This window comes from Pristiophorus japonicus, chromosome 14 (assembly GCF_044704955.1).
Source record: "Pristiophorus japonicus isolate sPriJap1 chromosome 14, sPriJap1.hap1, whole genome shotgun sequence".
Lineage (NCBI taxonomy): Eukaryota > Metazoa > Chordata > Chondrichthyes > Pristiophoridae > Pristiophorus > Pristiophorus japonicus.
Genome location: NC_091990.1, coordinates 107,008,071 through 107,022,798, shown reverse-complemented (window position 1 = coordinate 107,022,798; position 14,728 = coordinate 107,008,071). Strand labels below are relative to the sequence as shown.

General features: G+C 48.3%; 2 protein-coding genes across 2 annotated transcripts; both read right to left on the bottom strand.

The window, feature by feature from the left end:
• Nucleotides 1-10,848: 10,848 nt before the first annotated feature.
• LOC139279457 (phosphatidylinositol N-acetylglucosaminyltransferase subunit Y-like) lies at nucleotides 10,849-12,464 on the bottom strand. The gene has a single exon (XM_070898585.1). The coding sequence runs from the start codon at nucleotides 12,377-12,379 to the stop codon at nucleotides 12,161-12,163; it is 219 nt and encodes a 72-aa protein (XP_070754686.1). The 5' UTR covers nucleotides 12,380-12,464; the 3' UTR covers nucleotides 10,849-12,160.
• Nucleotides 12,465-12,468: 4 nt separating this feature from the next.
• Nucleotides 12,469-13,606, bottom strand: LOC139279456 (protein preY, mitochondrial-like). Its single transcript, XM_070898584.1, has 2 exons — nucleotides 13,434-13,606; nucleotides 12,469-12,628 (listed from the first exon to the last, which is right to left on the bottom strand). Exons 1-2 carry the CDS (start codon nucleotides 13,565-13,567, stop codon nucleotides 12,478-12,480), a joined length of 285 nt encoding a protein of 94 aa, XP_070754685.1. The 5' UTR covers nucleotides 13,568-13,606; the 3' UTR covers nucleotides 12,469-12,477.
• Between the last annotated feature and the right edge of the window lie 1,122 nt (nucleotides 13,607-14,728).

Genomic DNA, 14,728 nt, shown 5'->3' with positions numbered 1-14,728 from the left:
AATACCTCTTGTGCTTTAAACAAAGCAGTCTTTATTACCGGCCAGTAAGACCTATCAGACAGAAGATATACTCTCTGGATAGAGCGTACACACTCCCTACGGATAGGTGAAGTTACATCGTAAAGCGTTAACAGTTATACAGTTTTGAAATCAGATAACAAAATACAAATGGATTGACAGTCTAACTTAGCCACTCATTAGTCAATCTATATGAGATGTTCTTCTTGAAAGCTCAAGCATTGCCTCTAAATGTTTCAATCTAATGGTGTGACTACTAATTGAGACCTTGCAATTCTGCAGATTTATTTTATGTTACAATTAGATGTTATTGGCAGGAGTAGTGACTTGAAACCTTGAGACAGACTGTTAGCTATGCTGATGTTGCACTATTTGCAATCTGACATTCTCCCAGCTATTCTTCCATGGCTTATACATTTTCATATATCCCGTTTACCTTACTGTCCTTAATTCCATATATTCCGTTCAGATATCCACAGATAGACTGAAGAAGCTGGGGTTGTTCTCCTTAGAGAAGAGAAGGTTGGGAGGAGATTTGATAGAGGTGTTCAAAATCATGAGGGGTCTGGCCAGAGTAGATCGAGAGAAACTGTTCCCATTGGCAGGAGGGTCGAGAACGAGAGGACACAGATTTAAGGTGATTGGCAGAAGTACCAAAGGCGACATGAGGAACTTTTTTTTGCAGCGAGTGTTAGGATCTGGAATGCACTGCCTGAGAGGGTGGTGGAGGCAGACTCAATTGTAGCTTTTAACAGGGAGTTGACTAAGTCCCTGAAGGAAAAAAATTGCAGGACTGCGGGGCAAGGGTGGGGGAGTGGGACTAACTGAAGTGTTTCTGCAGAGAGCCGGCATGGGCTCGACAGGCCGAATAACCTCCTTCTATGCTGTAACAATTTTATAATTCTATGATTTGACAGTCCGGGACTGTTTCACTGTCCACAAATTCTCATATACTAAGTCCCGACACAGCCTGCACTGCCATTTCTAGTTTTTATTTATTCATCTATTTGTTAGTAGTAATTTAATTCTAGACATGTTCTAGATTATATTTAGTAGATGGATTTAGCTTGATTTCAGATTAAATTGTAACTAATTAGTTTTTTTAATATTTACTTTATTTTCATATCCTCTTATTTATTATTTATGTATACCAGATTTGTATTTAATGCAATTTGGATCCTTTTAATGTTGGTATCCTCTACTTTGTTAATTTTATCCGCTAGATCTATTTAATTACCGATTATTTATTGATATATGTAATTGTATACATTGCCCCTTGGTTTAAATTACTGAGCATCTCCTTCCCCCTCTCTGCACCTGATTCCCACTCTCACCAAAGTCTCGTCTTCACTCGGTTCAGCTCGGTTCGAGCGGCTGTTCTATTTTGTAAGAGTTAAGTTGAACTGCCGCGTTAACATTTCAGGCATGACTGCAGAGATTCTGTTTCTCCTAGGATATGTTGGATTGGTAAATCAAGCTCTGAACAGCTTGCTGCAGACGCTTTTCATGACTCCGGAGTTTAGAAAAGCACTGTACAAGTAATGTCTAACTCGATCATTTCTGTATGTATGCCTGGATGAAATGTATCCCAGCTGTTAAGAGACGCAAAAGAGGAAATAGCAGAGTCTCTGACCATCATTTTCCAATCCTCTCTGGCTACAGGTGTGGTACTGGAGGACTGCTAATGTTGTACCTTTGTTTAAAAGGGGAGAAAGGGATAGACCAAGTAATTACAGGCCAGTCAGCCTAACCTTGGTGGTGGGAAAACTATTGGAAAAAATCCAGAGGGACAGGATAAATCTTCACTTGGAAAGACATGGATTAATCAAGGATTTGTCAAGGGAAGATCGTGTCTGACTAACTTGATTGAATTTTTCGAGGGGGTATCCAGGAGGGTCGATGAGGGTCGTGCGTATATGGATTTTAGCAAAGCTTTTGATAAGGTCTCACATGGCAGACTGGTCACGAAAGTAATAGCCCATGGGATCCATGGCAAAGTGGCAAGTGGGATCCAAAATTGGCTCGGAGGCAGGAAGCAAAAGTAATGGTTCATGGATATTTTTGTGACTGGAAGGCTGTATCCAGTGGGGTTCCGCAGGGCTGAGTGCTGGGTCCCTTGCTTTTTGTGGTATATATCAATGACTTGAACTTAAATGTTGGGGGTATGATTAAGAAATTTGCAGATGACACTAAAATAGGCTGTGTGGTTGATAATGAAGAAGAAAACTGCGGAATGCAGGAAGATATCAATCTACTTGTCAGATGGGCAGAACAGTGACAAATGGAATTCAATCTGGATAAGTGTGGGGTAATGCATTTGGGGAGTGAATACACATTAAATGGTACAACACTGAAAAATATAGAGGAACAAAGAGACCTTGGAGTGCAGGTCCAGAGATCCCTGAAGGTAGCAGGCCAGGTAGATAAGGTGTTTAAGAAGGCATACAGAATACTTACCTTTGTTATTCGAGACATGGAATACAAGAGCAAGGAGGTTATGCTTGAGCTGTATAAAACACTGGTTAGCCAGAGGATTGGGAGGATTTTACAATTCAGCAAAGCAGGACCAAGAAAATGATAAAGGGAAAATAGAATGAGAGTAAACTAGCAAGAGACATAAAACACAGACTATAAAAGCTTCTATAGGTATGTAAAAAGGAAAAGATTAGCGAAAGTAAATGTAGGTCCCTCACAGGATCAGACAGGAGAAATTATAATGGGGGATAAGGAAATGGCAGAGAAATTAAACAAATACTTTGTGTCTATCTTCACGGAAAAAGCCACAAGAAACATTCTGGAAATAATGGAAAACCAAAGGTCCAGCGAGAATGAGGAACTGAAAGAAATTAGTATTAGTAAAAAAATAATACTGGAGAAATTAATGGGACAGAAAGCCAATGAATCTCCTGGACCTGATAGCTGACATCCTAGGTGTTATGTATTGATGTGTGTATCGTCCTGGTACCTTAAATGTATAATAAGCACAATGGTACACCACAGAGGGCGCTGTGGTTGGAAACCTGAAAGTACCTGCAAGAGGCAGTATAAAAGGCTGACCACCACACCTGAGAAGCACTCTGAGGCTTTTCAAAAAGGACGAAGGTCACAGCAGTTAGATTAACACCAGACCGTGTGGAGTCAGTGATTTGTGTGCTGCATACACCACACTAGGGTTTTGTGAAAGGTGGCTATAGAGATAGTGGATGCATTGGTTGTCATCTTCCAAAATTCCATCGATTCTAGAACGGTTCCTGTGAGTTGGAAGGTGTTATGTCCTTACACACTACAGCAAATCAACACGAGGCACATACTGGAGACAAGGTCACTCTGTGACCTGTACCTTTATTCACAGAACCAAGAAGTGATGACCCTGCGTGGGACCTCCCTTTATATACCTGGATGACCAGGTGAGGAGTGTCTCCCACAAGTTCGCCCCCTGTGGTCAAGATGTGCATTACTCAGGTGTATACAGTGTACAGTGTTGTTACATAAAGGTTACAGTTATGTGAGGTTACAAACATGACATCACCTCCCCCCAACGTCTTTGGGTCAAAGATTGAGTCGGTCAGGCGGTCGACTCTCTCGTGGAGCGCCGCTGGTGGGGCTCTGGTTGTTGAGCCTTGGCATGCGTCTTTGTCACCTGTGGTGATTCCGGCTCGACCAGGCTGACCGCAGGGACTGTGCATGCTGCTGGTGGTTCTTGTTGCTCGTTCACTAGCAGTGGTGTGACAGCATTTCATGATTTTCCTCAGGTTCCTCAGTGTCCATGCTGAACCTTTTTTTTTTTACTTGGTCCAGATGCTTGCGGCATATCTGCCCATTGTTGAGTCTGACCACTATGACCCTATTCCCCTCTTTACCAATTACAGTACCCTCGAGCCACTTGGGCCCCACAGCGTGATTAAGAACAAAAACAGGGTCATCAATTTCTATCCATCTTCCCTTTGAGTTACGGTCATGGCACTCATTTTGGGACTGGCGCTTGCCCTCAACAATGTCTGACAAAACTGGATGAATGAGGGACAACCGAGTTTTAGTGTACGTTTCATGAGTAGTTCCGCTGGCGGGACTCCCGTGAGCGAATGCGGTCGGGACCTGTAGGCCAGCAGGAGGCGCGATAGATGGTATTGAAGGGAGAGTCCTTGAATCCGGAGCATGCCTTGCTTTATGATTTGGACCGCACATTCCACCTGGCCATGAGAAGCCGGCTTGAACGGCGCTGTCCTGACATGTTTGATGCCATTACTTACATGAACTCCCGGAATTCATAGCTAGTGAAACATGGGCCGTTGTTGCTAACCAGGATGTCCGGCAAGCCGTGAGTCACAAAGTCCGCACGCAGACTCTCCACAGTGGTGGATGTCGTGCACGAATTCAATATGATGCAGTCGATCTATTTCGAGTACGCATCAATAACAATGAGGAACATTTTTCCCATGAATGGGCCCGCGTAGTCTATGTGAATACGTGACCATGGCTTGGTGGGCCAGGGCCACAGGCTGAGTGGGGTCTCCCTGGGGCCATTGCCCAGCTGGGCACACGTCGTGCATCTGCGAACACAGTGTTCCAGGTCTGCATCAATTCCCGGCCACCATACATGTGACCGGGCAATGGCTTTCATAAGCACGATGCCTGGGTGCTCGCTGTGGAGTTCCCTGATGAGTGCTTCCCTACCCCTCTGGGGCATGACTACCTGGCTGCCCCATAGTAGGCAGTCGGCTTGGATGGAGAGTTCATCCGTCCGTCTGTGAAACTGTCTGACCTCTTCAGGGCATGCTCCATGTGCGGGCGCCCAATCCCCAGTCAGGACACATTTCTTAATCAGAGATAGGAGGGGATCTCTGTTTGTCCAGGTTTTGATCTGGTGGGCTGTAATGGGGGAACCTGCGCTATCAAAGGCATCGACAGCCATGACCATCTCTGCGCTTTGCTCCGCTGTCCCCTCAGTGGTGGCCAGTGGAAACCTGCTGAGCGCGTCAGCGCAATTTTCCGTGCCTGGCCGGTACCGTATGGTGTAGTCATACGCAGCCAGCGTGAGAGCCCATCGCTGTATGCGAGCTGACGCATTGGCATTGACAGCTTTGCTGTTGGACAAAAGGGATGTTAACGGCTTGTGGTCCGTTTCTAACTTGAACCTTCTGCCAAAAAGCTACTGGTGCATCTTTTTCACCCCGTAGACACATGCGAGTGCTTTCTTTACAACCATCCCATACCCCCTTTCTGCTTGGAAGAGCGACCTGGAGGCATAAGCCACAGATTGGAGTTGGCCCTCATCATTACTCTGCTGTAACATGCACCCAACCCCAAAGGATGATGCATCGCATGTCAAAACCAGTTTCTTACAGGGGTCATGCAGGTTCAATAACTTATTAGAACAAAACAGGTTCCGCGCCCGATTGAAAGCCCATTCCTGACAGTCCCCCAAAACCAATCGCAACCCTTACGCAGGAGCACGTGTAGCGGCTCCAGCAATGTACTTAAGTTCGGTAGAAAGTTCCCGAAATAGTTCAACAGTCCCAGAAATGAACACAACTCTGATGTGTTGCCAGGCCAGGGCGCGGCGCGCGACGGATCGCCTCCATTTTGGATTTGGTAGGCCGGATCCCGTCTGCGGCAACCCTCCTGCCCAAAAGCTCGACCTCTGGGGCCAAAAACACACACTTGGACTTCTTTAGTCGCAGGCCTACCCGGTCCAGTCGGCATAGCACCTCCTCCAGGTTGTGAGGTGTTCCTCGGTGTCTCGATAAGGATGTCGTCCTGAAATATGATTGTTCCGGGGATGGATTTTAGCAGGCTTTCCATGTTCCTCTGAAAGATAGCGGCTGCTGAACGAATGCCAAACGGACACCTGTTGTAGACAAACAGCCCCTTGTGTGTGGTGATGGTGATCAGTAGCTTGGATTCTTTGGACAGTTCCTGGGTCATGTAGGCCGAAGTGAGGTCCAACTTGGTGAACAGCTTGCGCCTGCCAGTGTGGCAAAAAGATCCTCCGCTCTCGGAAGCAGGTATTGGTCCTGAAGGGATACTCAGTTGATGGTGGCCTTGTAGTCACCACAAAGCCTGACCGATCCATCCGTTTTTAGAACAGGGACGATGGGGCTTGCCCAGTCGCTGAATTCAACGGGCGAAATTATGCCCTCTCTTAGCCCTGTCCAACTCACTCTCAATTTTCTCCCACATCACATACGGCACAGCTCTGGCTTTGTAGTGCACTGGTGTGGCGTCCGGGGTGATGCGTATCCTTATTTTGGTGCCTTTGAAAGTCCCGACGCCAGGTTGAAATAATGACTCGAACTTTAGTAGGACCTGTGAGCATGAACTACGCTCCACAGATGAAATGGCGTGCACATCCCCCCCATTTCCAGTTCATCTCAGCTAGCCAGCTCCTCCCCAAAAGCGCGGGACCATTTCCCGGGACAATCCAGAGTGGCAGCCGGTTCTCTGATCCATTATGTGTGACCACCAACATTGCATTGCCTAGCACTGGGATGATCTCTTTGGTGTACGTCCGTAATTGCGTGTCAATACGTTCTACTTTGGGTCTGCTAGCTCTGAGTGGCCACAGTTTCTCAAATTGTTGGACACTCATAAGTGACTGGCTGGCTCCTGTGTCCAGCTCCATGCATACCGGGATGCCGTTTAACAGTACTCCCATCATCATAGGTGGTGTTTTTGTTTATGAGCTGTGTGTGTTTGCCACCTGGACCCGCTGAACTTCAGCGTCCATTGCTGTGTCCCAGGCATACCCCAGCCTTACAGACCCCTCTTGTGGTTCATCCACTTAGTAAACCAGCCTCGCTGTGGGCTTCCTGCACATCCTGGTTAAATATCCACTCAAGTTACAATTTCTGCAGATGATTTGTTGAAACTGGCAGGTCTTCGCAGCATGTCTGCCCCCGCACTTCCAGCATGAGCTGAGATTGTTGTGAACAAAAGAGCTGTTACCAGGCATTCCTCTCTGATTGTCTCTTTGATTACTCTTTAGCACTCTGTGGGTGTCAATGGTCCCATCCTGGGACGTATTGTCCCTTGTGATGGTGTAAATGTTCGTTCAACCTGCCATCGTCTCTGTTGCGGACCCACCCTAGAGTCTGTTACGGCCTGGTTGGTGTCGAATTGCCCTTGCCTGCCTGTGGAGTTCTGAGTCGCTTTTACCATGTTAACTCCCTGCTCCATCGCCACATTGGGAGCAGAGTTGCGCGCGTATATGATCTTGGTTTCCTCCTCCCCCGCCATGAAAGTTTGAGCCATCAACGCCGCTGCTTCCAAGGTCAAGTCCTCGGTCTCAATTAGCTTCCTAAAAATCCTGGCATGACCAATGCCCTCAATGAAGAAATCCCGTAACATCTCTTCCCCCCCCCCCGCAGGCGTCTGTGAAATTAGAGGCTGGCCAAGCGCCCAAGGTCCGCAACGAAGTCCGGTATGCTCTGCCCTTCCCGACGTCTGTGCATATAGAATCGGTGTCGGGCCATTTATATACTCGCCGGTTTGAGGTGTTCACCAATCAGTTTGCTGAGCTCCTTGAAGGTCTTGTCCGCCGGCTTCTCAGGTGCGAGCAGGTCTTTGATCAGCGCGTACGTCTTAGGTCCACTGCTGGTCAGTAGATGCGCCCTTCGCTTGTCAGCCACTGCCGCTCCCAGCCAGTCCTTCGTGACAAAGCTCTGCTGGAGCCTCTCAACGAAATCGTCCCAGTCCTCACCAACACAGTACCATTCCTCCATGCTACCGGTGGCCATTCTCTTGAGTCGTTGACTCCCGTTTCTCGTCGCCAAATGTTATGTCCTTACACACTACAGCAAATCAACATGAGGCACACACTGGAGACAAGGTCATTCTGACCTGTACCTTTATTCACAGGACCAAGAAGTGATGACCCTGCGTGGGACCTCCCTTTATATACCTGGATGACCAGGTGAGGAGTGTCTCCCACAAGTTCACCCCCTGTGACCAAGGTGTGCATTTCTCAGGTGTATACAGTGTACAGTGATGTTACATAAAGGTTATAGTTAGGTGAGGTTACAAACATGACAGAAGGCAGCAAATGTAACCCCACTTTAAGAAAGGAGGGAGAGAGAAAACGGGGCACCACAGACCAGTTAGCCTAACAGGGAAAATGCTAAAATTTATTATTAAGGATGTGGTAACTGGACACAGAAAATATTATCCAGAATCAACACGGATTTATGAAAGGGATTTGTGGTTGTCAATAGCAGGGGAACCAGTGGATGTATTTGGATTTTCAGAAGACATTCAATGAGGGATTTTTTTGTTTGTTTTGTTAGTTTTTTTATTAATTCCTGGGATATGGGCATCGCTGGCAAGGCTAGCATTTATTGCCTATCCCTAATTGCCCTCAAAGATTGTGGTGAGCTGCCTTCTTAAACCGCTGCAGTCCTTGTGGTGAAGGTACTCCTAGTGTTGTTGGAGAAGGAGTTCCAGGATTTGATCCAGCACAGAATACCCAGCCTCTGACCTGCTCTTGTTGCCACAGTATTTATGTGGCTGGTCCAGCTAGGGTTCTGATCAATAGTGACCCCAGGATGTTGAGGGTGGGGGATTCGGAAATGCTAATGCCGCTGAATGTCATGGGGCAGTGGTTAGACTCTCGCTTGTTGGAGATGGCGATTGCCTGGCACGTGTTGCGTGAATGTTACTTGCCACTTATCAGCCCAAGCTTGAATGTCGTCTAGGTCTTGCTGCATGTGGGCATGGACTGCTTCATTATCGGAGGAGTTGAAAATGGAACTGAATACTGCGCAATCATCAGCAAACATCCCCTCTTCTGACCTTACAATGGAGGGAAGGTCATTGATGAAGCAGCTGAAGATGGTTGGGCCTAAGACACTGCCCTGAGGAACTCCTGCCGTGATGACCCGGGGCTATGATGATTGACCTCCAACCACCACAACCATCTTCCTTTGTGCTAGGTATTACTCCAGCCAGTGGAGAGTTTTCCCGCTGATTCCCAGTGACTTCAGTTTTACTAGGGCTCCTTGGTGCCACTCAGTCAAATGCTGCCTTAATGTCAAGGGCAGTCACTCTCACCTCAACTCTGCAATTCAGCTTTCGTCCACGTTTGGACCAAGGTCTAGAGCCGAGTGGTCCTGGCGGAACACAAACTGGGCATCGGTGAGCAGGTTATTGGTGAGTAGTAAGTGCCTCTGAATAGTACTGTCGACGACACCTTCCATCACTTTGCTGATGATTGAGAGAAGAATGACGAGATGGTAATTAGCTGGATTGGATTTGTCCTGCTTGTTATGGACAGAACATACCTGGGCAGTTTTCCATATTGTCAGATAGATGCCAGTGTTGTAGCTGTACTGGAACAGCTTGGCTAGAGGCACGGCTAGTTCTGGAGCACAAGTCTTCAGCACAACAGCCGGGATGTTGTTGGGACCCATAGCCTTTGCTGTGCGCTCAGCTGTTTCTTGACATCACATGGAGTGAATTGAATTGGCTGAAGACTGGCTTCTGTGATGGTGGGAACCTCAGGAGGAGGCTAATATGGATCATTCACTCAGCAATTCTGGCTGAAGATGGTTGCTACACAAGAGGTTATTAAATAAACTTCGAGCTCATGGGATATACTACCATCGATTGAGGATTGGTTAATGGACAGAAAAGAGAGCAGGAATAAATGGGTAATTTTCAGGTTGGCAGACTAACTAGTGAGGTACAGTAAGGATCAGTGCTTAGGTCTCAGCTATTTATAAATCAATATCAATGATTTGGATGAGGGAACCAAGCGTAATATATCCAAGATTGCTGATGATACAAAGCTAGGTGGGAATGTAAGCTTTCAGGAGGATGCATATAAGACAGGCTCAGCGAGTGAGCAAGAACATGGCAAATGGAATATAATGTGGAGAAATGTGAAGTTATCCACTTTGGTAGAAAAAATAGAAAAGCAGAGTATTTTTTAAATGGTGAGATTGGGAAATGTTAGTGTTCAGAGGGACCTGGGTGTCCTTGTACACGAATCACTGCTGTACCTGCATGTTAACTTTCAAACAATTAAGAAAGCAAATGGTATGTTGACCTTTATTACAAGAGTATTTGAGTATAAGAGTAAAGACATTTTACTGCAATTATATAGGGCCCTGGTGAGACGTACCTGGAGTATTGTGTACAGTTTTTGACTCCTTACTTAAGGATATATTTGCCATAGAGGGAGTGTAACGAAGGTTCACCAGACTGATTCCTGGGATGGAGGGATTGTCCTATGAGGAGAGATTGAGCAGACTAGGCCTATATTCTCTAGAGTTTAGATCAATGAGAAGTGATCTCATTGAAACATACAACATTCTTACAGGGCTTGACAGGGTAGAAGCAGGGAGGATGTTTCCCCTGGCTGGGGAGTCTGGAACCAGGGGTCACAGTCTCAGAATAAGGAGTCGGCCATTTAGAACTGAGATGAGGAGAAACTTCTTCACTCAGAGGCTGGTGAATCTTTGGAATTCTCCACCTTCGAGGGCTGTGGAGGTTCAGTCTTTGAGTATATTTAAGGCTGAGATCGATAGATTTTTGGATATCAAGGAATATAGGATAGTGCAGGAAAGTAGAGTTAAAGTCGAAGATCAGCCATGATCTTATTGAATGGCGGAGCAGGCTCGAGAGGCCAAACCGTTTTAACCAGCATAATTGCCGTCTGTATGATTTGCAAACCAACTCCATATCACTTGACAGCCTTTCCATATCAGGTGCATTTTACACCCATCTCCCTTCAGCAGAATGCGCAATTTCTCATCATCCCTCACCCTGCGTTGAGAGAATAACTATAAAAATTGCCAATCCAATGGAGCAGTGTGCCCACAGAGACCAGAGACATTGGCTTCAAACTGCTTTTATTGAACATCAAACACACTGCACCAACCAGGACAATGCTCTGCTTTCAGAGTTGTAGAAGAATTGTTCCTGACCAGTAACACGACAGCTCGTTACAATGGAGGCTCATTGAAAGGCGCTAACAAAGCCTTGATCGAATATTTAAACAATGAAGATTATTGCTGTGATCGCTGCCCCACTTCCTGCCCGCTGGCTGCCTGCAATCATTGATTGTGTGACATCCAGCTCTCTGTGCTTGGGAACATATAGGTGCCCAGTAAAGGGAGGACTCGCAGATACATACAGCCTCCGGGCATCCCAAAGCACTTCACAGACAATGAAGGACTTTTTGGAGAGTAGTCACAGTTGTAATGTCGGAAACGCAGCAACCAATTTGCGCACAGCAAGCTCCCACAAACAGCAATGAGATAATGACCAGATAATCTGTTTGTGATGTTGGATGAGATATAAATATTGGCCAGGACACTGGGGATAACTCCCCTGCTCTTCATCTAAGGGTGGTTGTGTGATCATTTACATCCACCCGATAAGTTTAACGTCTGATCCGAAAGACGTAATTTCTGATAGTGCAGCTCGCCCTCCGCACTGCACTGGATTGTCAGCCTAGATTATGGGACATTTTGACCAATCTTCCCTCCAATTGCTTTTGCCGCCACGTGGCCCCGTTAAGGAATTGCAGGAGCAGCAGGCAAGCCGGCTGTGCGGGATCCCAGCCGGGCAGCTCATGGGAAAACATGAGCTTCTCACCCCTGCTTCTGACTCAGGGGAGAGAGCTTGCACTGAGCTATGGCCCACACTCTGAGTGCAGACAAGGGAGTTCAGACGCCGAGCTGAGAGGTCGAGCACACAAGCATTCTACCACGCTTGCTGTTTACAAGCTCAAGCTCCAGCTCCAAAGATAACCGGTTGCTATAAATGCCGCTCCTTGGCATCGTGATGGGGCTGGGTGCGGCCTCAGTTACAGTGTCCCTCAGACGCCACAAGCTGCAAATCTGTCATGTGCTGCAGTAAAGCTGGCGGCACTGAACAGGGCGTGACGTGTAACAGCCAACGCAAGGGAGCGGGACGTGCAATGCCCGCCAGGATGGATTTCTACCCGGCGGTGTCTGAGTAACGAGCAAAGTAAGGACAGCGCCCATCTCCGTCACTCCCACAACGTAATGAATCCCGACGCGAACACGCAGCCAACAGCACGAAACGCTTCGAGGCCAATGAGCAGACTGGTTACCGGAACATTTAACCCGAGAGGCTGGTGCCGTCAGTTCACTAACACACCCGGCAGCTCACAGACACACTAGTTGTGCCGGAAAAGCTTAATCCCCATCCACTGCCACAGGTGAAAGAATACGTAGACGGGGATGGTGATGGGGAGCAGCAGGCTGTAGAAACACAAGCTGGCCGCACTGGTGCAGCCCTGAGGGAAATCCTCCTCGAACGCAGCCGAGTACAGCAGCCCCGCTAAAGACAACAGGGGCACCAGCACCGTCAGAGTCGACAGCTGGATTGGCATCATGGCAGGATTTGTTAAATAAAGCTCTCCACTAACAAAAACACACTTGCAATATCCCAGCACCCCGTCTCCAGGAGATGTCCCAGGAACGTGTGCCCCTTTCACTGCTGCAAACTCTCTTCCTCCTTGGCTCGGTCCTCACTCTTGCCAATTAACCGGGCATCTTGTGGGATCAGATTGGGAATGCCATCGACAACAGGATAAGCGATTCCCAGCTCGTCGTTGATCAGCTGATTGGAGGATTGCTCGTACCTGCAGAGGCAACAGACGCAGCCTTTAAAGACCCAGACAGATAGTTAGGGACTGAAATGGAACATGCATTAACGACGCTTCGAATCGAGCTGGGTAGAGAGCCTCAACCCAGACTCGGTGGGCAGCACCCTCGCCTCGGAGTCACAACATGGTGGGTTCAAGTCTCATTCCAGAGACTTGAGCACAAAAATCTAGGCTGACACTCCCAGTGTAGTACTGAGGGAGCACCGCACTGTCGGAGAGGCAGTACTGAGGGAGCGCTGCACTGTTAGAAGTTAAATACTGCCCCCCCCGGTCAGTATTGCTCACTCTCCCTCCTCCCAGGGCTCACTGACCACCCCTTCCCCAATTCCCTCCATGAGTCCCTCGGAGCCATCGCCCCCTCCAGTCTCTAAGTCCTGTCTGAGACCAGTTCAGCCCCATCCCGAACCCTCTCCATGCCCTCCATCGACCGCAGTCCCCTAATAACATTGAGCCGCCATCTGTCTCACTGACCTCCAAAAATCCCCCCAATACCCCAGAACCCTCATTGACCTCCAGGCCCCTCACTGATCCCCAAAGACCCTCCCTGACCCCTGATTGACCCTCACTGACCCCTATCCCTCTCTCCAGCACCTCCCTGACCCCCAGGCCCCTCACTGGCCCCTATCCCTCTCTCCAGGCCCTCACTGACCCTCACGCCCCAATGACCCTCCCTCAGGCCCTCTGATCCACACATCCCTCAGTGACCCCCCCCCCCCCCCCAGGCCCACTGCCCGGCTTTCCGGCCCCCAGTACCCCTCCCTGACCACTGACCCTGACTGACCTGAGGCGGTGCTTGGACAGCGGACACACCAGGAGGCCGAGCAGTGTCGGGTCCAGAGCGGCCGCCGGCTCCGCGCCCAGCCCGGCCCGGGACACGTGCAGCCTCCGGGCTGTCCCGCCAACCCGTCTCAGCATCCCCGCGCTTCCGCTTCCGCTTCCGCATCCGGGCACAGCGGCGGTCCCGCTCTTCAACTCGGCTGTCAAGACGCATGCGCATCACTCGCACAACTTTAACATGTTTAAAGGGGCAAGCACATCACTCCCACTTCTGTCTTCTAGTTTCCTTCACATTTACCACCTTCCACCCTCTGTGAGCTTGAGCTCATCACAAACTGAGCTGCCCGTGTCCTAACTCGCACCAAGTCCCGCTCACCCATCACCTCTGTGCTCGCTGACCTCCATTGGCTCACGGTTAAGCAACGTCTCGATTTCAAAATTCCCATCCTTGTTTACAAATCCCTCGCCCTCCCTATCTCTGTAATCTCCTCCAGCACCACAATCCCCAAGATGTCTGTGCTTCTCTAATTCTGCCCTCTTAAGCATCCCTGATTATAATCGCTCCACCAACGGAGGCCGTGTCTTCAGCTGCCTGGGCCCCAAGCTCTGGAACTCCCTGCCTAAATCTCTCCATCTCTCTCTCCTCCATTGAGACGCTCCCTGAAAATCAACCTCTTTGACCAAGTTTTTGGTCACCTGTCTTAATATCTCCTTATGTGGCTCGGTGTCAAATATTGTTTGATAATGGCCCGATGAAACGCCATAAGAACATAAGAATTAGGAACAGGAGTAGGCCATCTAGCCCCTCAAGCCTGCTCCGCCATTCAAAAAGATCATGGCTGATCTGGCCGTGGACTCAGCTCCACTTACCCGCCCATTCCCCATAACCCTTAATTCCCTTGGGACATTGTACTACATTAAAGGCGCTATATAATGCAAGTTATTATTGTTGTTGTTAAAGAGGCAGGATAATCCTTCCCACATTTCTCTCCTGTAGTTTAATTAAGTTGTAAAGTGGTGGGATCATCCCTCCCACATGTCTCTTTAATTCCGATTTAAAGGGCCATAGCCATCCCTCCTATATTCCTATCCTGTGATTTAATTCAGTCTTAAAGGGGCTGGGTCATGCTGCCCATTTTCCCTTTACTTCAATCTTAAAGGGGGAAGTTCAACCATCCCACATTTTTGTCCTGTAGTTTAATTCAATTTTAAAGGAGCAGGGTGACTCTGCATATCTCCTTCATTTGATCTCCCTCCTTCTTCAACTCAAAATAAAACACACCAATTGTGCCAAGTTGT